This window comes from Rhipicephalus sanguineus, chromosome 1, assembly GCF_013339695.2.
Source record: "Rhipicephalus sanguineus isolate Rsan-2018 chromosome 1, BIME_Rsan_1.4, whole genome shotgun sequence".
Lineage (NCBI taxonomy): Eukaryota > Metazoa > Arthropoda > Arachnida > Ixodida > Ixodidae > Rhipicephalus > Rhipicephalus sanguineus.
In genome coordinates, this window is record NC_051176.1 from 337,849,665 (window position 1) to 337,872,869 (window position 23,205).

Here is a 23,205-nt window from a genome sequence, read left to right on the forward strand (position 1 = left end):
GCCATCATCGGCTTCGTTTACCTTCTTTTGGTATCCACTGCGTTGCTGTAATTGACCACCAGTTGTCTGTCCTGCGCATTACGTGCGAGGCTTGGTCCACATCATTTGTTTAATATCAACTAGAATATCAGGTACACACGTTTGTTGTCTCACCCATTCTACTGTCTTCCGATATTTTAATGTTGCGCCTACCATTTGCCGTTCCATTACGCTCTCCATGGTGTTTAAATAATTCTGAAGGTCCTCCAAGGGGCTCGGCTGCTGAGCCGAAGGTCACGGGTTCGATCCCGGCCGCGGCGGTCGCATTTCGGGGGAGGCAAAATTGTAGAGGCCTGTGTATGCACGATGTCAGTGCACGTTAAAGAACACCAGATGGTCAAACTTCCGGAGCCCACCATTACGGCGTCACTCATAATCATATCGTTGTTTTGGAACGGAAAACACCACATTATTATTATTATTATTATTATTATTATTATTATTATTATTATTATTATTATTATTATTATTATTATTATTATTATGTTACGTAAACAAATCTCCAAGATTTGCGTTCAAGCGAGGTGATTACACGGGCCTCTATCATCACTTGTCCACCGTTGAGTGGTCACAGGTTACTGACAAACCTAATGTTGATGACCAGGTTGATCGGTTTACGGAGCTTGTACTGAGCAGCATGCTTAATTTTATTCCCCAGTATACACCTAAACAACGTAAATATCCCCACTGGTTCTCATCTGAACTTATGAATGCACTGAAGCATAAAGATCACGCACACAGGAAATCTAAATTTTCTCCATCCAGCGAGTGGAAGGAAGAGTACAGCTTTTTTCGAACTCTCTCTAAACGCCTATATAAACGGGATCATAGTTCGTACATTGAATTCTTAGAAAAAAGCGCCTCTGACAGGCCGGCTGAGTTTTGGAAGTATGTACGTAAACGGTCTAGCAAAAGCGGAGAGTCCTTCAGACTACTAGACTCAAATGGGGTAGAAGTGCATGCCGTCGTTGACTGTTTTGCCACACATTTCTCATCCGTTTATAAGGCCTCAGACTTCAGCACTGATATCAGACAACAGCCCAAGGTAGTTAGCTCATCCAGTGCTTTGTCGCTGGATGAAAATCTTATCAGCGAATGCATTAAGCGCTTAATACCATCCTTATCATGTGGCCCAGATGGCATCCCCTCCGCCATACTAAAAGCATATGGTACTATATTTGTTCCAGTACTGACTACGATATTTAATAACTGCCTGGACACTTCCACATTTCCTAGCATGTGGAAAACTGCTCGTGTTTTCCCAGTATTTAAGTCGGGCTCTAAGACAGATGTTTCTAATTATCGCCCGATTTCTCTACTATGTGCCACATCAAAGATCTTCGAACTGGCTCTTCACAAAATATTGTCTTTTAGTGTGAAAAACTCATTGATTCCAAATCAACATGGTTTTCTTGCTGGCCGCTCAACTACCACAAATCTTGTTAGTTTCATGACGCAGATCTCCACACCTATTTCTCAGAGAGGACAGGTTGACGTAATCTACTGTGACCTGAGCAAGGCTTTTGACGTTGTCAGCCACACACTGATTATGGTTAAACTTGCGTACTTTGACGTTGACTTGTCGATTGTGAATCTCTTGCGCAGCTATCTGCTCAATAGATCTTGTTATGTTGCCGTAAATGGCCAAACCTCTTCTTTGTATAAAGTGACTAGTGGGGTCCCTCAAGGGTCGGTATTAGGCCCACTCCTATTTTTAATTTACGTTAAGGATGTTTCTTTTGCCATTCGTAATTCTTCTTTCCTCTTGTATGCCGATGACATCAAGATATTTAAGGAAATTCATTCAGTTAACGACTGTAGCTTGCTGCAGTCAGATGTGTGTTCTTTTTCCGAATGGTGCAACGGCAATAACCTTTCTCTAAATACCTCAAAGACAAAAATCATGTCTATCACTCGCAAAACATCTAGCGTGTCATTTCAATACTTTGTCAATTCTGTGCCGTTATGCAAGGTTTATGAAATCAGTGATCTTGGTGTTGTTGTTGACAGCGCGTTAAACTTTTCTTCTCACGTTAAGCGTGCTGCTATGCGGGGCCTTCGTTCTCTCGGATGTGTTTGTAGAATATCTCGAGAATTCAGGTCTCCCATGGCCCTACACAAATTGTACACGGCAATATGTCTTCCGCAACTTGAGTATGCGTCCGTGATATGGAATGGCATTGCTCAATCCAGCGGTAACACCATTGAACGAGTCCAGAAAAAGTTCCTCAGCATATATAACCATTGCTTTGCTAAAAATGACTCTGGATCTCGTTCAAATACTGCTGAATCATTATCACTGCCATCACTTCCCTGCCGACGAAATCGTTCTGATCTCTTATTTCTCTACAAGCTAATCCACGGTATCATATCCTGCCCTGTACTTCTCAATTGTGTTAATTTTCGAATTCCGCGTAAGTTAACCAGAGAGAACAGACCGTTTCATGTATCCGCCTGCTTCTTCCAACACTCTACCGTTCACAGAATACAAAGTCTTTGTAATATTAATTTTCTTGATCTTGACGTTTTTCATAGTCCACAATCATTGTTTTTATCCGAGCTTTGCACTGTTTTGACATAGTATGGCACAATGTACAAAATCTTCCCTTCTCCGTCTTTCCGCATAGTTGTATATGTGCAATCTAATTTTTTATTCCCCTTCAATATTTCTCATATTGTCTTATTTTACTCCTCCCCTTTTGTGTTCATTTCTCTTTGTCTACGTGTTTTTGCTCTTTTTATTTCTTAAGACTGTCTGTATTGCATTGTTTATTTTTATTGATTTTTTTTTGCGTGCGCCTGCACAAAGACCTCACGGTTGTTCCTGGGCACGTTAAATAAATGATTGATTGATTGATTGATTGATTGATTGTTATTAAAATTTTCTCGTGTTTTCTTGTTATGCTCCAAGTTTCGCACGCATATGTTAGAACTAAAAGTAGCCAATGATTGCGTGCGTTCAGTTTCATAATATGGCAATGTTTGACGTATGCGCTTCGGTGAACTTTATTTTCATGCGCTGGCTCCCCTGCTAGTAGTTGACCAAGGTATACATACTCTTTTACACGCGCTAACGGTTGGTTGCCAATTGCAAATTCTTTTTCTTTTGCCTGGCTGTTCATCAATCCCTTTCTCATCAACATCTTCATTTTTGCCCTTTATTAATACTTTCTCGGTTTTATGGTGAACTCCACTGGTTCTTCTGGAGGTGGTTTTCTTGCTCCATGGCTGAGAAATTGAATTCCACGGGTCAATCTGGAGCAACCTCGCGTTTTCCGGTGGTCGATGCAGAGCAGCCCGCTCCGCGACGGAGCCCTCCGCGTTGATCCGCCTTTTAGAGCCGGATTTCGCCGTAAGTACGACAACGCGGTGCCGTCATTTCCGTTTCAGTCGGGTACCTCGGATGTTTTCAGCGTTTTTTGAAGCATTGAAACCCTGATTACACTACGCATTTGTTTACATTCCCATAATGGCGTTCATCAAAAGGCGATAAACGGCAACCTACACAACCTCCATCGCGCTGCAGCGTGGCGGTGAAAACAGTCGCGGGAGAATGCAGAGTGCGAGCATGCGCGAGGCCCAAGGCAAGGTTTCCAACGCGGGCAACCGGATGCCTGCGGCCACTTCCGCTGTGCTCACTGCCAGGGCGAGCTTTTTTTTCGCTGGTGGATCTGGATCGGCTCGCTCCACGCCGGATTTTGTTGCTCCCTCGTGGATTCGGCACACCGCTCGAGATAAACCAATGGAATTCGCCTTAAGTCATCAATCTATTTTTTGTAATTCGTCGAGATCATTGGGGAAGAGCACTATGTCATTTGCAAATCTTAGGTTGCTAATGCGGTCTCCGCTAATCTTTTTTCCTGATTCTTCCCAGTCCACTCTTTTGAATAATTCTAGACAGACAGTGAGCAGCTTTGAAAAGATTGCATGACCTTGTCTGACGTCATTCTCTAGCGCGATTTGAGTTCGATTCTTGCGGAGAAGCAGGGCAGCTGTGGAACGCTGCTCACTGTCGTCTGGAGGAAATCAGTATTCTTGTTATCAGCGCACATAAGTATTTAGGATAAAGCATTAACTTTTAATTTGTTTCTTGAAAAGCAAAACCTTCAAGGGACAATTGCCGAGCCCATGTATAAGTATACAACCAATTTGTTTCTGTTGTGATATTTACAAAATTTGACTTTTTCGCGGACAGCAAAGTGCCCAGGACTTGCAAAAAGTGCCACATGACTAGGCACTTGTGCTCAGAGATATTAGAGCATATGATTATAGTGCCATTTAATTAGCTATGTCGCACGCAGAAAGTTGACATGAATAGGTAGCTAGCCAAAATGGCGGGTGGCGCTCTCATACTTCATCTTGAATATACTTCCGTCTACCAGTAATAATTCCTCGTTATTTACGACTTCTATCGAGGGGAAAGCCACTGAGTGCGCCTCAAAAATAAACCTTTGTTATAATATGGCCCCATTTGATTCATTGGCTCAACACGTAAAAAAATCGTGATACAGTGACTGCAAGACCATTGAATCTGGTCTGTCGAACGCTGCTTACTGCCCTCAGGGAGAAATCGGTATTTTTGTTATCAGCGTAAATAAGTATAAAGGCTAAAGCAGTGACTTTAATTACATGAATTACCTTACTTGCCTTAGGTCCGGTGTACCATCGATTGGCATGTCTTATGACACTAATGCCGCTTCGTGCAAGCGCTTGGTGCAAGTCAAGTGATAATGTTTAAAATCTTGAAAAATACTTTTGTTCCGCAAAAAAAATTAAGCTGCCGGCTTATCCTTACAGGCGCGAATTGTTCGAGTATTTATTATTAGGCTGTAAACATTCCTCGTTCTTAAATGTTAGGCATACTAAATTTATTGCGTTGACTGAGTCACAAACTGAATCGCTTCTACGGTGCCCAAACAGTCAATAGGCAGTTGACTACCCCGCCTAACTTGCACTATACACAAGAACGGCTAGCAATGATACTTTACCTTGCTCCAGAAACAGATGTTCTGTACATCATAGACGGCATGGTGAACGATCATTCGCAAGTTTATTTAAAGTTCCAAAGCTCTGAGTATCGTCCAAAGCAGCGGTATGCGATTCTAGCGTGACTACGAGATGGTGGTCATAACAGTGAAAAAGGCGCATTACGTTTCACATGTTTAAGTTAGCAAGTTCAATTTCTGTTGACTACGAATGTTTTCTAGCGACTACCCTTTCGCTAAGCAAGTGTACTCATAAAAGCAGCAATAGTATGAAAGTTGCAAACGCAAACTAAGTATATACTTGCTAAAACAATAGGGCGATGGTTTGTCTCTTCAAGCTGTCACGATCTGCTCTTTATCATCAGTATAAAACAAATGTCGCTAGTACTGCAGTCTTTAGGACTCGTTTTCAGCTAGCCTTGTCGCTTGGAGCAGAGTGACACCCCTCCCGGAAAGGTTACAATGATTTATTATGTTCGGGCAACGAATCCGTCCGCCATTTAACGTCCGTGCTTAGTTAAAGGAAAGTCGGGTCATTGTTTTAGAGGAAGCTGGAAATACATTTTTCTGCTACCATTTTCAGGTAAATTGATTGCGCTTGTATGTGCGTTTTTTTTTTAAATTTGATTAATATCTTGTCACGCACAAGTATTTCGGACGCTATGCTAACATGAGCAGGTTGATAAGTAGTAATCAGTGAAACGTATCTCTGTAGCCGTGCCTAACTATGGGACAGGTACCTGAATTTCGATATCAAACTACTCATGATGCCGCGAAAGAGCAACCTGATATTTTCGAAGCTGAATGCGCAGCATACAAATTAGCTTTAGGAAATTGAACACAAGCATTTGCAGATAATACTGCTCCTGGAAAATTATGCTCAAGTTCTAACGCGATAGCGTTAAAGAGCTTGTTTCGCAGAAACTCCGCTGTCCGCGTCGGGGTCGGCATCGACGTCGGCGTCAGCATCGTTGGTTGTGAGCGAAAGATCAGCGTTGTCCTTGAGCAAAAATTCGAGATCGATGCAAATAAATAAATAGTAATAAAGCTTCGCTTCGAGTGAGAATCGAACCGAGACCGTCTGCGTTTCAAGCAAGTGTGCTACCACAGAGCCACGCCATTGCTTGGAACTGCTTCCGAAAAAAGCCCTATACGAATGTCATATAAGGCGAGGAGTTTCCTCGACGCATGTCATGTTGCGTGGAAGAAGCGTAGAATCATGCCAGGCGTCAAGACTTGTGAGGGGTTTAAAGACCCACCCATTACAAAGCGCTCAGACATAGTTATTCATCATAAGCAGCAAAAGCATCAACAAAGGGAGCAGCTTAGTAGGTTCGAGTGTTGCCTTACTGATACGTAGTGGTACTTCGCTGATTCGCAAAAAGGACGAATTATGGCGTAGTGGGCACTTCGCAACCGTAGTCGCAGTATGCATTCTCTAGGATAGTTTTAAAAGACCAATGTTACGCGCACAGACGCCCCTTTTCTTGCGTCATGATTGAGGTGTCCACCGAGAAGGAAAGCGAGGCTACCAATCGAGAAGGCGATGTGCATGGGGCCCGATTACGCTATCGCGTTGTACCCTTGAGGCGAAACTCAAGCGGCCTCCAATTTTTGCACTTGTAATGTTCCTCAGTATCTGGTAGGCTATAGCCGGTACGAAGCACTAGTAGCGAAGCATTAGGGCAACAAAACCTAAGAAATAACAGGAGAAACAGGGTACTTGTTCCTGTTGATTCTCTGGCCCCTAAGTTTTCTTGTCGCACTTGCTTGCACGCGAGGAAACTCTTTCTATTCACCCTATCGGTGTAGGCTTCCATGGCGTACTAGTTGCAGTATCGGGCTTCAGTGCTAAAGATCACGCGTAAACATTACAATTTGTATATTTGAGTGTCTTATTTTTAATTTACTTCTTAGTGGATGGAGGTTCCAATTATTAGCCCTTAACCCTATCAGTGCATTCCCCATCGCCCTCTACGCTTTCATTTCATTTATTACAACAGTATCCTCCAACGCATTTCTTTACGATAAACGGCAGCGCACACCGGGTACACGTGTACGCATATACACGTGTGCACATATACGCATATACGTGTACACATATACATATACGTATATACGTACATATACACATATACGTACATATACACATATACATATACATACGTGTACACATATACACGAAACACGAAAAAGGACGACATCAGTGCTAGTGTCGTCCTTTTTCGCGTTTCGTGTACGTGTCTTAACCCGGTGTGCGCTGCCGTTTACCGTAAATATGACCAACCAACTAGCCCACAAGTACATTTTAAGCATTGCTTTAGTTAATGAATTACCCTTCTGACTAACTATCCTTATTATCATTATTATTGGCTCATCGTGGTGGCCGTCCCTTTTATACATTTTATTTGACCGCTTTTACTGCGAAGTTATCAGTACTTCTGTAATTAATTAGTTACTTTTCTTCACTAATTACCAATGACTACTACTGCAATTAACGACCGGTTTCCCAGTACTACCTGCTGTAATATATATACAAACTTCACTCGCATGTCCTAGAGCACTGACCTCACTATGTTTCTTGCAGAAGCCATGCAGCCGCTGCCTCTGCTATTGTCTTTACTCCTAGCCACCGCCGCTGAAGAAAACAGCCCGAAGGAGCAGCATGTCTCGGACGCAATTTGCGTGTTTAATATTGGTAATGTAAGCGGCTACGTCACATTCCACGAGGTTAGTTGACATGTGAAACAATTTCACATATGCAGATAACAAAATTAATTGTTCACACTAAGTGAGGGAGGAATTATTAATAATTTCTGGTCTTGCGTGCCAAAACCTCGACATGATTATAACGCATGCCGTAGTGAAGGCTTCCGGTAATTTCGACTATCTGCGGTTCTTTGACGTGCAGTGACATCGCACAGTACACGGGCCCTTAGCATTACGCGTCTGTTTAAATGCGACCGCCGCGGCCGTGATCGCATCCACGACCCTCTAGTCAGCAGTAAAGCACCGTAACCACTGTACCGCCGCGGCGGACGTGAGGGAGGAATTGGGAGAATACGTGGGAAAATGTACGTGAAGTGACGAGATGCTCGTTAAATCAGTAGTTACAGTAAACCTTAAAGACGTGGTTGTCGTTTGAGTGTGCAGCTGCTTATTTATATATTTTTACGTGAAGGGTAGACATGACTTCTGAATGTGAAACCGTATCGCTAGGAATGTAGTGATTTTTTCGTAATACTTTAGGTAATCAAATTTAAAATCATAATTCTGTTATACGCCAGATCTTAAAGGGATCGATATAAAATTGGTTTAAAATGGCTTAGTTTCCTGTGTCTCGACGGGAAACCCATCGCTACAAGTGCACTGCTTGATTCCAAGGGCGCGTGGATATTTTGTAATCACTATGCTTTAGCTCTAAGCGATCCCTAAAAAGGGAATAAGTCATCCTAGGGTAGCAACATTGAACAGTGAGAGCGATGTCATTACCTCATCTGGGAAAGCAGAACGATGAACAGCTTTCGCCAGCATGAGCGCGACGTTTTGTCTTTCTCAGCTGCTTTTGATAGGGACGCTGCAAAAAAAGAGTTCGTTGATGTGCAAACCTTTTTAGATTGCTATGGCCTTGTTGTTCTAAGAGATGGCGTCTACAACACAGCGTCATGTGTTTCCGGCTTTCGCATAGCTTCCTTTGAATGCAGATAGAAGAGCATATCTTGTTAAATCAGTTCTGCGGAATCCCACATGGTGGAGGAAAATCCATGCAAGGGATAAAAGTCGTTCACCCGTTTGTAGTCGAAGCTACAAAGAACGCTATGCTTTTCCATAAGGAAATCAAATGGGATATCCATACGAACTTGCTTATAGAAAAGCATAGCCTTTCGCATCGGACTCTATTGCCCATTGAGAACCCTCACTGAAGCATGTATTTGGACACTGCATGGCGCACGCCGACGCCCAGCGGGTACGCGTAAGACGTGGCTTCCTCGCGCCGCCCTTACTCTGCCGTTTTACCCACCAGTGCCTCTCATACAAAACTAAACCACGCTTTACCACGTGACAAAGAGCAGCGGCGATGCCAATGGTCATCGCAGTGGGTCTTGTACGCATAGGCAGGTAAACTCACTCATGAGTCGACTCACTCAGACCCACTCAGACTAAGATCGGGCCATAAGTCTGAGTCTGAGTGAGTCCAGGTGAGCAACAGTTCGTGAATTTGAGTCCGAGCGAGTCCGACTGAAAAAAAAAATTGTGAGCCTGCGTCCGAGTGAGTCCGATTGAGGAAAATATTGGTGAGTTTGAGTCCGAGTGAGTCCGGTTGAGGAAATATCTGGTGAATCTGAGTCCGAGTGAACCCTAAGCGCAAAATACATTTCTTGATTGAGTCTCAGTGAGCTCTACATTTTTTGCCGACCTTCCGTCTTGTCTACTCATTACTATCAGCTTTATGTCGGCTCACGTTTATACTCACGTCTACTCAAACATATTTCAACGCACTAGCGTCCATACGCCACCCCAATGTTTATTTATCAGAGGTGTGACTTACGGAGGTGGTGCCTTCACGTTCCCCCGCAATGTCTTTCACGGGAAGTTGTTGATATAAACTATCTCGTGTGAGTCACGCCTTTAGTGAAAATTTTTTTTACTGGACTGCAACCACTGATAACTCGTACTTTAAATTACGACATCAAAAGGCACCCCGTAGAGCACGGATAGTGTGAGATATAGACGTTAAAGAGCATTGACACCATGATCGAAAAAGCTAATTATACGCTAACGCACTCGTGAGGCGACTCACTCAGAATCACTCAGGCACATATCCAGCCGTGAGTCTCAGTCCGAGTGAGTAGGGCGGAGTAATATTTTCATAAGTCTGAGCGGAAGTATATTTTTTCAGTGGGTCTGAATGAGGTACACTTGTTTTGCCGACGTATGATTGCACGTGAGCTTTGCTTTAATACACCACACGAAGGTAGCGCCACTTCTTTGGAAAAACGTATAGGATTTTATTAAACGAAACTCCTGTAGCCAGATGCACTAATAGAAGGCGATGGGATAGGGAAACATGGCAGATTTTCTGCTGCGCGGGGCACCAAACGTCATTTTTTACGATAAATAAACATATAAATAATAGTTTAATCAGGAATGCACTGCTGGTTCCGATCCCTATAAGGCACAATCTTTCCATTGGAGAGGCCATCTCGACTGATGTTCTGAATGACTGTACGTTAATTTACCTTGTGCATATATATATACAGCTTTTTTCTTTTTATTTCTCCATAGAATCCCGGCGAGAACGTTACGGTGCAAGGCAACATAACCAATCTACCAAATGGAACCCATGGTTTCCACGTGCATCAATTCGGCGACTTGTCAAGGGGTTTGTAAAATAATTGCCTATTTCCCTTTCTTTGGAGCGTGAGACTGTCACTCAGAAAAAAAGGCGAAAATGTTTGAGGCCCGTGCAGTTAGATTCAGGTACGCGTTAAAGAACCCTAGGTGGTCGAAATTTCCGGAGGCCTCCACTACGGCGTCCCTTATAATCATATCGTGGTTTCGGGACGTTAAACCCCAGATGTTATTATTCTGTCACTGACGAAACATTCCGCAATAATTTTTCTGGGAACGATTGTAATGCTTCGGAGATGCTTCAAACATTCTTTATTGCCTATTTGTGTCGCGAAAGTGGTTGTGTCGTGTTTGAGTTTTCCTTTGTGTGTGTTAAACAATTCTTGTTATACACCTTTATCCTATCTCGTCTTCTTTCAACAGTCGTCTCGCGCCATCTAAATTAGGTTCACTCACGGAGCAAGCAGTATTTCTTGCGTTTCACTCATAGTCTTCTTTGCACGCACAGTTTTGTTCTATAGACGAATAACACTATAATAAAATGTACTTGGTGCTTCAATACGGAGTAATAATTCGATACCCCTCTTAATTAGGATTGCTTTCTTTTTCTTTCCCCACCACCTAAAAACCTAAGGGTTTGCGAATATTTGAAATTTCGGACGCGCCTCAATTTTTTTTTTGTTCAAAGCATACTCGATTCGAAACAAAATCATACTCGGATTTTCTCGAATATTTGGCCATGGCGGAATATGCGGTTAAAGAGGCGAGTATTCGGACGAATTCAAATAGTATTCGAAGAAGTAACGACTTACGAATGCTACACATTCACACATTCAGGGGCGTAGCGAGAAATTTTTTTCGGGGGGGGGGGGGTATGTATGTTCGTGCGTGCGTTTGTATGTGTGCGTGTATACGCAAGCAAAACTGAAAAATTTCGGGAAGGGTTTGAACCCCCCAACCCCCCCTGGCTACGGCCCTGTACACATTCTTATTTTTAAACTATCGCTAATACGTACCTGCTAGGCTAAGTTGTCCTTCGCGGTTACTGCATACTACCATTAAGTGCATAATTATGCTGCGCTCCCAGAAATTACGATGTTTTGAGTTTTGCTGAAATCACTGAGAGACACGCATAAAGCGCGCATTACCCACTTGCTTCGTGTCAGCCTTAGGTCCCGCACTCAGGTGACTGGAGCGGTTTCGTTTCCACCAAGCTTTATTCCGTAGCTCTCTTACACAGCATATATCGTACTTTCGCATTTTATAATTAGATACAATAAGATAACCGTCAAGGTGATACCCAACAATGTTAAGATATCTTAAAAAGGCACTGTGCGAGCAGCATATTCATAGTTCATTTTACCGCACCATAATTTCTAATTAGTGCATTACCAAAAGTATCTTCAATGTGCTTCGACCTAATGACATGTAGTTTCACTAATTCATTCCAAAAGTGTAAGGAAAGGTATTGTTACTTCTCTTTCTGCCGCTTTTTAAGATACACGCGTGGCCGAGAATTACGGCAAAGGGTCAGGCGGTGCGATAAAATTAAGAAATTTGAACCATAAAATAGAATCAGCTCGCGCAGGACAGAGTGGGTTGGACGTCACGAGGGAGCCCGTCGCCCTGCAGTGTACATTGCATAGGCTGATGATGATGACTGTGCCATCTTTGATAATCAATGCGATATTCGGAGGCCATTTTTTGCCTAATTCGTATTCGATTAGTATTCGAAAGCTTCAAAATTCGCACACGCCTATAAAACTCTTGATTCGCTAAGTTTCTATTGGCAACTTGCGCCTATCCACAAGGTATCCTCTAGGTTATGGTCAATGAAAGTTTTTATCGGCGTCGTCTTTGAACTTGAGGCGGCGACGATATTCACCTAGCCTGCTTGGTGCAATCAAGTTTTCCTTCGTTTAAGGCTGTTTTAGAGTTCCTTTCTCATTGATCTCTCTTTGTTGAGAACCAATATTACGATCACCTTTATACCTGTGCCTTTAGGGGCTCCGGTTCAGTCATCCTCATTCCTGATTTTATTCGCCAGATCTCTAACCTCTTGCTTATTACAACTCCTCACAACTGATGCTTATATGCTCCTTGAATTTGATGGTTTCGTGAAGCTCGCGTTTTTTTAGGCTTTCTTCTGGGGATATGTCACGGCAGTTCAACAGGATATGCTCAGCCGTTTCTTGGCCCTTCAGGCCTTTCTTGGCTTTCTACAGCAGACACATTCCTCATGCAGCCCGGAATGTTCTCTCCTGTTTATTTTTGCACCCAGGCACCCAGACTTGGCTGCAAATAGAAATGCACCCCATTATGTGTTTCCTACAGCGTTGCCGTCATTATTCCTTTGTTGCTGTAATTATACATCTCTCCTGTAATTGTTTGCCACAGTTTGCATCAAATTTTCTTGTAATTTTATATTAAAACAATTAAGGCACCTTCGTTCTAGTAGTGCGAAGCCTGAAGGAACTGTAGAGCTGGGCAGCCTTGTTTCTTTCTCTTCGGTTTTCTTTTTCTTTCCTCCTCTCTTTCTTTGTTTTTCTATTTTCCGGTCTTTTATGTCTTTTTTCCTCTCTTTATTTCTATATATTTCTATTTTTCTTCCTATTTTTTCCGTTTATTTCTCTATCTTTCTATTTCTCGCTTGCTTCTTTTTTTTTCTGTTTTTATACATGGTTTTGCCTGCGTTACGACAAGCGACGACAACATAGGGCAGCCCGGGCCCCTAATGTGCTCCGCACTCCATATCATCATCAAGGCGCTCGAAGAACAAGAGGAAGACGACTTCTCCTTGGCGCGAGCGCGCGCTCAATATGCTACAGATGGCTATGCTAGACGTGGTTTTGCCAGCGTGTCGCCGAGCTACATGAGACGACGACCGCATACGACAGCTGGGGCCCCTAAAGTGCTCCGCACTTAATATGACTTGTATTGGGTATCAAATTTTCTTACCCCTTTCTTTATTCTGCCTTCATGTTTCAGAGATATTGATGCATGTGCAATTTAGCTGCGCTGTTTTCATGCATGTTCTTCATTCTTTTTAAAAAAAGATTTCGCTCTGTGTTTTTGGGGCATCAAATGGCACAGCAAGCTGGGCAAAGCTGGGGGAGTTGGTGAGTTAACAGGTTCGGGTAAACGTGCAGCGCGGCACAGACGAAGGACAAAGAAACAGACGACACGAGCGTGCTCAAATGACGCACAATATATGTCACTCTGCACTATTTAATTCGTACTTTTACCATGGGCTCTCAAGTCGTACCTACCTACCAACCTACGCGTGACGTCTAATCCTATAGCGATAGAATTTATTCGCCGTACGTATAAGAAACCCCCTCTTACCAGTCGCTTTCACGTTTGCTGCGGACAGGAAAGAGCGACGGTGTCTACGTGGGCAACTTGAAAATACCTAGACGCTGTGGGCGTGCTACTCGTTGCGGCTATAACAACGTGCCCGTAAGCATTTCGACAAAATCACTCGAACTGCAGAATGGATGGATGGATGGGATGGAAATAACTTTATTTATACGTCCTGTACAGGGTCTTGCCACCTGCCTGGCTAATGCCGACACTCTCTTTCGTTAAAGTACCCTAAAAAAGGCAAAGCGGTTTTATGTATGGTCCGCACTAAAAGTAAAGGATGTCGCGGTCGCAAGTGGTTTCGAAACTACGAGTGTATGCTTTCCTCAAATGAGAATCAACGCAGCGACTTGACTAAGTGGCAATTTCAGGTAGAGCTTTTCTGCACCAGCACGTACGTCGTGATCTGAAACAAGAGTCGAAAATTTCAAGCAGGCATCTTCGACTGCCACGGTACTGTGGAGTGAAAGTGCAGAACATTTTTGGCCTGTTGCTCCGCGCGTTCGCGCCTGGGACATGCACACAAGACAGCGAGCCTGAATTGTTCATTCGTTTTGGAAAACTTTTGGCAGGCTTTAGAAAAAAAACAGAAATAAGTAAACCTGTAGAGGGATGTGGTGGCTAGCGACATTTTAATGGAAACACCGTGACGGCAGGTACTATAGGTTTTTGTGAAGAGAAAGTTTTCTTCCTGAACACATCGGTGTCGAATGTGTTGTTTGTAATTGATGCAAATGCGGGAATGCGCGCGCCTGGATTTTTCGAGAGTTGGTGGCTTCTTCCCTAATAAAGGAGTAGTGAGGTACCCTGTAATACTGTAGCGTTAAGCGCTGATGAGTGTGTTGGCAGCTTGGTTCCGGAGAAAGAAAAATACGACTTCACAACTCTACGACACAGTATAGACTGGCTTTTAATGACAAGAGAAGCACCGGTCCGCCGAGAGATGGCGGAGGCACTTTGGAAGGTCGCTGCCTTGCTGACAAGTGTAGCGAGGGAAACTGAGGTGCACAAGAAGGCTGACTGGCGACACGAAGATCTTATGTATATGTATATGTATAGCCGAAAACATGCTTGTGTCTGCAGTGATTGTGTCGTAAATATTAAAACTTCGTGAAGAGATCCGGGTACGCTCACATAGCTGCTGTGCAGTACAGCAGTCGGTAGTTATCAGCTCATCTATGAGCACCGCCGTTTTACTCAAAATTCATCACGAAAGACTGTCCTTGGCGGTTTTAAACATTAAATCATTTTAGTTTCTACGTAAACTGCGTGCGTTTACGGACCTCGGATCACTGGTGTGGTTGACGTACTGGCAAAACTTATAGTGACAGTTTTGAACGTTTTTTCCAACCACGACCATTCGAAGACTTCTTGAACCATGTCTGTGTTTACATCAATACAAAATCTTAGAAGTATTGCTAGTTAACTCTATTCTCACTATCAGTTTCTTATGCAAACACTTAACACAACGTTTTCTTGTTTACGGTTAGGCGCGGCTTCATCAGATGTCGCTACTAGCGTCGTTGTTCCAGTATACTCCTCAGGTAAACCGTAATCTCGAGAGTGCAAACATTAAGAGGTCTGCGTACCAAGTGTAACTCTCTATTAATAAAAAAAAAGAAAGAGAAAAGAAAACGTTACTGCGTCTTCGCTATCAACATTCCTGGGTATTATGTAATCCTCATCATCCCCACCATCGATGCAGAGAGATTTGGGTGTTCCACTGGTTGCGATGTTGTTTGCCCAAACCTCGGGGTTGTGGGGTGCAGTTCGAGGAAGCGACTATTGCTGCAGTAACTGATTTTCGAAACGCGAGAACTCCTGACGTCTGCTAATTTAATGCTGTTTCATTGCTAGAAAAATAGATGTTTCTCGCCCTTATTTATGAATACTTATGAAACCATGAAAAAGAAATGTTTTCGACCTTTAAAAATGCTGTTTATTTTACGGATATTACTTTTGCTGCAGCATTTATCAATTCTATGTTGTGGTATGTGCAGTTGATTCATCTTCATTCGTATAAGGACGGGAAAAGGCATGTGCCTCGGAGCGTGCTCATTAAGAAATCTTTTTGATCCCTAGATAGTCGTGATGTCAATCTCGCATGTACATGCGCCGGTATCACAGTGTCATGCACCGTGCCACTCTGTAGTTGACCGTCACGTTCAATATGCATGCACGGTAGCAGATACTGAAGATAGCTCTTTCAATTAATACGTTTGCGTAGCCTGTCATACTTTCAAGATTTCAAGTCTCTTGTCATTTCTGCCGACTACTGCAACTTATTTACACGCACCTTGGTCTTAGGTTGCTTGTCGACGGGCCCCCACTTCAATCCGTACGGAATGAATCACGGTGCTCCGACTGCTGATGTTCGGTAAGGCTTTTCTGACTTCTTTTGTTCCAATTAGGAAAGCTGCCTTTCAGCAAACGTTTTTACGGGCGAGCTCGTCATATGGTGTAACTTATGTGGTGGAACACACATGCATTGATGATATCTTCATTTAGAAATTTAACGAAGCGACTGCGATTTTTCGTATACTAAATAGCAGTCTGTGTTATACACTGCGTGAAAGAGCTCATTCGTTAATATACATTCCAGAGGAAAGTTGGAAGTAGTATTTATATTCTGATTTTCTGTTTTAGTGGTCTTGTGAGCTTGCAGTATTGCAGCATGTGCATATAGCTATCTGGCTTTACTACCAGTCGTTGTTGCTGTTTAGAAGTTTATTAAAATGAAGACGAATGATGACAATATAACGCTTTACATCCAACCGAAGTGCTGTTCCTGGTTTTCAATAGACCCTTTTCGTAAAAGGGCGCCCCAAGCGCCCTTCACGCGAACTACCACAAGCCGTCATGTTTAAGTCGCCGCAGCAGACGACACTCTACGAGTCTGCAATCGCCAGTGCGTGACATTTCTCTAGCGCGGCAGCCAGTTCGCATGTTGTGAATCGTGCCGGAAACATGTTGCTGAAGATGGTTCGAAAGGTGTATTCCGGTTGCGTCACCTACTAGGCTACCGCGACGAGAACAAAAAATTAAGCCACGGGCATCTGAAAATTGCCAATGAAAACAAATACACGTGCTGCACCTCGGCACAATACCCTCTCAGTATCATTATGGTCGTGGAAGCGCTAGGCCGTGTACGTAGGCGTGTTGTGGATTTCTACGTAAAATGCTTGCCCGCGCGATGGATGACGTGGTATGGACCATCGTGAGCGCGTTGCGGTGGCTTCCGACATCGCCAGCTCTGCGGGAATATGGGATATATAGTACGTTTGCTGACAGCGTGGTTCAGGTGCACGAAATGTGCGGGGTGAAATTCGCAGTCTGTCGATGTAGTCGGCGAGGCCAGGGCATGGTGATGAAACGGTAGGATATAGGAATGACGCCCAGCCACTGTGACAAATCCACTTTGCCGAACGGAAGGATGAAGCTGGCATTTCAGTTGTCGTGAAGTCTCGCGCATCAAGTGCAACGCTGTTGAAGATATGCAAGAAGTGCGGTGAGCAAAATGTACAACTCAACGCGTCTATTTTCGCGGTTGTGAATGTTCGTGCGGCTCTAGCACGAGCCCGCGCCTGAGTCGTCACGACCGGCTTATCTTCATGTATTACTCAGCCTAAAATGAAAAAGAAATCACATTCGGTGCTGTAAAGAGTTGGACTATTTGTTTACTCCAAGTCTCGCTGCCTATACAGTGTTGCACCTGATGTACGAAACAGAGTATACACGAAAGCGGTTGGCACTGGACGCTCGAGACTTCCTGCGTCTCGCGGCCGCCTCGTTTCTCAGGCGGACACCGTTCTCTTCTTCGTCAGCGATGCTGCTACAACATCGACCTAACTCCGTCAGCAGCTTGTAGCTCCGACGAACATTTTGTCCATGTACACGGGCCTCAAGCATTCTCGCCTCCACCGAAAATGCGGCCGCGATTCGTCCCCGCGACCTACGGGTCTTCAATCGAGCACCATGACCACTAGACCACCGTGGCGGATGGTGAGAACACGTAATCAAGGCCGAATATCACAAAACAAGAGAATGGCACGTCATACGCAAATAGCTTTGTTACGAATGATTAGGCAACCCAAAACACGTCATTCGTATTTCCATGCGGTCGGCTTACAACTGTGGGGGTGCAAGCGAAGATAAACCCTCTTTTTGTAACACTCTGAAACTTGTATATTGTAAAACTTCGTTAAATTGTCAAATTGATTTCACTGAATCCGCATTGATCTATTCGACAGTGATCTGCACAACGCGGTCGAGCTCCTCGACCGCGATGATATGCGTTGTCTGCATCGTATTTTGCAAGTTGACAGGCACACAATTTAGGACAGCACTTTGCAAAACATGCTAAACGCAAGCCAACAGCTTGTTGAGCACAGCCAATTCAATCCAGATTACGTAGTAGCGAACATTCGTGTCACGGTTAAAAATATATTTGGAAGAAGCGCGCAGGAAAAAAAAAGACTCAAGGAATTTCACGTTGCATGAACGAGGCAGTGCGAACAATTAAAGAACCGGTTGTATCAATCACACCGCACTGCGCCAACGAGCAGCAGGCGCTTGGCGCGGCGTTAGGGGTAAGGTTTGAGCGGCCCGCGCTCCGTTTTCCCACAGTGCCTTCGGATTAACCAGGGTACCAGGTCCAATCACACTACGGAAACAGATCAGGGCTCCGACGTGCTTGAGCTGTATCCGTGCTTCCTAGGATGAGAATAGATATATGTGCAGATCTCGCATGTCTTCTTGCTGTGAGGTGGTGAAACGCACATTGACGGTCATCAGGTCCATTGAGTGACCATATCATTTTAGTGTTTTTTTAGTGTATTTTGTGAGTTTTTACATGGCATTTATTTTTCAAGTCACGTGGGAGACCTGGGAAACATCATAGCCGATGAAAATGGTTCTGCTGTGTTCAATATGTCGGACCATCTTCTGAAATTAAACGGAAACAACTCCATCATAGGTCGCGCTGTTGTGGTAAGTAACTGCCACTTTTGTATACACGTATAGTATTGGAGATGAAAAATGCAGCTCGATGCCGCAAAGGTAGTAAATCACGTGCGAAACTAGTAAACCCAAGCATTTAATAACAGTTTTGTTGTTTTTCTCTCTTTTTTTAATGTAGTGGTTACGGCGCTCTATGGACGCGAGGCCACTGGTGCCATTCTCGACTGTGGCAGCCGTATTCAACCGAGACTAAATGCACCAAATTCTTAGGTCTTTCGATTTGAGAGCACGTTACTCACCATATAGTGAAGTCGAGAGATTCACCTCTGCTGTTTCGTAACAGCAATCATTTAGCGTCGTGCGGTATTGTGGTCCTTTTTTATTTCGACACTTGAGAAATTTAGAATAAATTTTCGTGTTCGAAGGTTTTTCTTTCCCGGTGCGGTGTCGTTCTTCGCGTGTCGTTATCGCCACACCCTTTCAATGTCTTCAACAGCGATCTCGCCACTTGCTCTAGAGTGATTGTGCTTGTGGAAGTATCTTGGACACCAAAGAGCCAATAGTTTAGAGCATAGAGTTTCCTAAAATTAACTAGAGGGGACTCAGGCGCTGCGATCGTTCAGCTACCATGGGAATGATAGGTAGTACACAAATTTGCCTAGTCTTCGTGCTTGCGGCTTCAAACGTACTTGTGGCTTTGTTTATTGCTGTGTTTTGGTTTTCTTTAGGATGAAAGAATGGATCGTTGTGAACTTCGTGACCAGATTTGAATTGGTGAGCCTAAAAAAGTTAAAGTGGTGAAGTGGAACTGCTGACTTTTGCTGAACATCGTTTTGCGACAAAGCGGATACAGGTGACGCGCAGCCAAACGGAGCCGAAAGAACGAAGTTTAGACAAATTTGTGTACTACCCATCATTCCCATGCTGGCTGAAGCGTCATACGTTGCAGCTCCCATGGACACTAGCGCCAGAGTTCCCTTTAGTAAGTAGTGTAGGAAACTCTATGGTTTAGAGGACAAAGACAACCTTGTATTCGTTGTATGATAAAGACCAAGGAACTTCCCAGAGAAAACATTTTGTGATCGCTGCAACGGATTGCTATACTGACACAGTAAATGAGCTGAGATCTGTCGAAACGATTCAGTTGTACACAGTTTTTTAGTGTCGCATTTTTTCAGGTACACGCAGACGCTGATGATCTCGGCTGTGGTGGCAACAACGACAGCCTGAAGACGGGAAATGCTGGCAGCCGCTTAACGTGCTGCGTCATTGGGATACGAAAAAATTCGTAACGAAATGATAAAGGAAGAAAAAAAATGTGGATGGAAAATGCTAATACCAATAAAAGCACGGAAGCTTAGACAATTGAAACAAATATGAGAGCGTACTTTTTGTTTTCTTTCTGCTCATACAATGGAGGGCGACAGGACCATCTGCTGCATATGATGGACCTATATTCCTGCAGACTACTATATCATTGTTGTTACGTTGCCGCGTAGCATATTATTATTATTATTATTATTATTATTATTATTATTATTATTATTATTAGATATTTATCCGCACACGAGGACACGGCGGAAAGAGGCACTGTCGCATTCCACGGGGCCCATAACAGTTAGCCAACCGTACTGAAACAAATCATACGTTTTTCCTATTTCGCGTAAAACTGATACAAGGAAAGATGTACAACGGCCAAGACAAGGTGGTAAACTTACTAACCTTGCCTCATTGCACGTAAATGAATCCCTGTTTTAGTAAACAGTCAGTGTAGCAGACATGACTGGAAAGCTCACGATATGCGCACAATTACTCAAAGTACGCAAAGACTTGGACCACCTCGTAATGATTCACTCAAAGCAAAAACAAAAAAAGAAAAGAAAAATGCGGAATATAGCTGCTACATGCTACATGCTTTGCATGAAAGCGATTCCCACAGTGCGTGGCATCTGCCGGAATTTAGTTTTTATTACTATCTTTTTATGCCACTTTTTATGCCAACATTTTATACCACTTCGCCTAGCGCACAAACCAATGATTCCAACACACAACTGAGCCAAGAAAAGCATAGGGAACAATATTTGTTGATTTTAACTGCAATGCGATAATTGCGACGTAAATTGAAGGAAATTAAAGTGGATGGACAAGCACTTTTTACATCGGGGGAATCCCAACCCACAACCTTCGAGTTACGCGTCCGATGCTCTGCCAACTGAGGTACCATGGAAGGCATTTCCCCGCCCACTTCGTTGAGTATTTCTGCTCCTGTAATTCCTGGGAGTGTTCGTTAGCGCCCCTCGTAGACAAGGCGGCGAGTGTGGAGCGCTCTTTTTCGCCAGAGAGCGTCACGTGGCCCGTGATCAGTGCACGAGGTGGCAGCCGACCAATGAACCCTAACATGTTACCCAAACGCATTAAGTTTGGTGGGACGAGAACGAAATAAGGGGAATTTTTTCGAGGGGCTGGTTTCTCTATTAGACACAACCAGATGAATCCAACGCACAAGCCAAGCAAAGGATTGGGGACATTATTTGTCTCTTTAACGGTAGTGTACTAATGATGGTGTACACTGAAATGAATTAAAGCGGACGAAGAAGCATCCTTTCCGTCAGTGGGATCCGAACTCACAACCTTTGTATTACGCGTCCGATTCTCTATTAACGAGTTCGTAATTACTTTCAATTTACGTCATAATTATTACACTACAGTTAAAAACAAAAAATAATGTCCCTTATCATTTCCTTGGCTCAAATGCCTGTTAGATTCATTTCGTTGTGTCTAACAAAGAAGCGAGCCCCTCGAAAATATTCGCATTCTTTCGTTCATTCATAGCGAGGGCCTCGTCAAGGCAAACGGCGACTTTGGATAGCATGCGATGGTACATTGGCCGGCTGCCACCTCGTGCAAGGATCACGTGTCACGTGACACCCTGTGGCAAAAAAGAGTGCTCCACACTCGCCGCCTTGGCTACGAATGGCGCTAACGAACACTCCCAGGAATTACACGCGGAGAAATCCCCAACAAAGTGGGCGGGGAAATGCCTTCCGAGGCAGCACAATTGCTAGAACATCGGACGTGTAAGTCGAAGGTTGCAGGTTCGGATCCCAATGACAGAAAGGGTGCTTTTTTGTCCACTTTAATTCCCTTCAATTTAGGTCATAATTATTACTCTACAGTTAAACACAACAAATAATGTCGCCCATGCATTTATTGGCTTAATTGTCTGTTGGATGCATTTGCTTGTGTCTCACAAAGAAACTAGCTCCTCGCAAAATTCCCTTTCTGTCGTTCTCGCACAGTGCAGCTAATTCACGGTAATAACGGCGGCTCAGAGCGAGTGTCTAGAGTATGTACGAGCAATCGGACGCGCGGTGCACTGCTGCTAATTGCAGTTGCTGCTGATTGAAGTTGCTGCCAATTGCAGTTGCAGTTGGTATTGCAACTGCTGCTAGTGACAATGCTGAAAAAGTTAAAGGGCACAAGATTGCTTCTTGACATCACGAACGCTACTCTAACTGAAATGTTTCACCTTTTATAATGCAAAGTGAATGCGGACAAGCTAGACATACTCAGCAAGATACGTTCTTGACGGCCGAATGCGTGTTTTAAGTATGTGAGGCATTCCCGCCCGAGCGCTGTTTTCGATGTATGCTAGACGTCTAGTGTAAAAGCAAAAATAAAAAAAGGACAAGAACAAAAAATAAAGAAAAAAACTTTTTTTTTTCCTTTATTGAGCTGGTCTCAATTTTTTGGCAGAATAGATGGTATTATTGTAGTGCCGCGGATATAACAAATGCCACTGTGTAATCAACGAATGAATGACTTTCAAAATATCATTTTCGCCATTCATCTACTCGCATAGGCAGCCCTTAGCCAAATAATTTATTACCAGCCATTCTTAAACAATTCGACAAAACGGATCATTTAACAACCGCTAGCAAATGTTGATATTCATTGAAATACTTTTAAAAAAGCCACTGCTTCCGCCTTTCTGATACTCGAATAGCTAGCACTTAGCGAAATAATTTATTAGTAGCCATTCTTAAAAAACTTGGGCCAAAGTGACAAACCACCGACTTGCTTGTTGCATAAGTATGAAATTGCAAGACTCCTTAGTAAACGGAACAAAACATAAACGGAAATTTCTCACAACATTTGTAGCTTTTCAGGGCATTACAGAAGCGAAAAAGAGAGCGCCGTGGTAGAAAAAGCGAAGCCAATTCAAACTTTCTTACACAGTTGCTGTTCGTTTGCCGGAGGCGTTGTGGTTTAAATGCATCGAACATAAGGCTTGTTTCCCTCCAGAGTTTATGGTGTCTGAGGCGACTAGATTCATCAGATGCTCCATCGGAAACTTGTGGCACTTTCGGCAAAATTGTATTTCACGCCGTCTGGAGGTACAGTCCACAGCTAAGCGTGCTGAAGAGAAGCTGGCTGGTGTACACCGGAACACGTCAGCAATGACATTGGTACTGTCTTCTTTGGTGCTCCTGTTTGCAGGTGAGCA

At 43.6% G+C, this 23,205-nt stretch overlaps 1 protein-coding gene across 3 annotated transcripts in view; it reads left to right on the forward strand.

Annotated features, from left to right (window-relative positions):
• The window catches only part of LOC119379588 (superoxide dismutase [Cu-Zn]), a 67,381-nt gene extending 47,316 nt beyond the window's left edge, over positions 1–20,065 (forward strand). The window contains exons 1-6 of one of the 3 annotated variants that reach the window (XM_037648894.2): positions 5,475–5,607; positions 7,612–7,754; positions 10,311–10,407; positions 16,047–16,116; positions 18,611–18,728; positions 19,877–20,065. In XM_037648894.2, the coding sequence (XP_037504822.1) occupies positions 7,617–7,754; positions 10,311–10,407; positions 16,047–16,116; positions 18,611–18,728; positions 19,877–19,990 (537 nt within the window). In that variant the 5' untranslated portion in view covers positions 5,475–5,607; positions 7,612–7,616 and the 3' untranslated portion in view covers positions 19,991–20,065. Of the gene's footprint in view, positions 1–5,474; positions 5,608–7,611; positions 7,755–10,310; positions 10,408–16,046; positions 16,117–18,610; positions 18,729–19,876 lie in introns of those variants that run through there. The other 2 variants (XM_037648895.2, XM_049412026.1) reach the window with 2 other exon arrangements.
• The last annotated feature ends 3,140 nt before the right edge of the window (positions 20,066–23,205 follow it).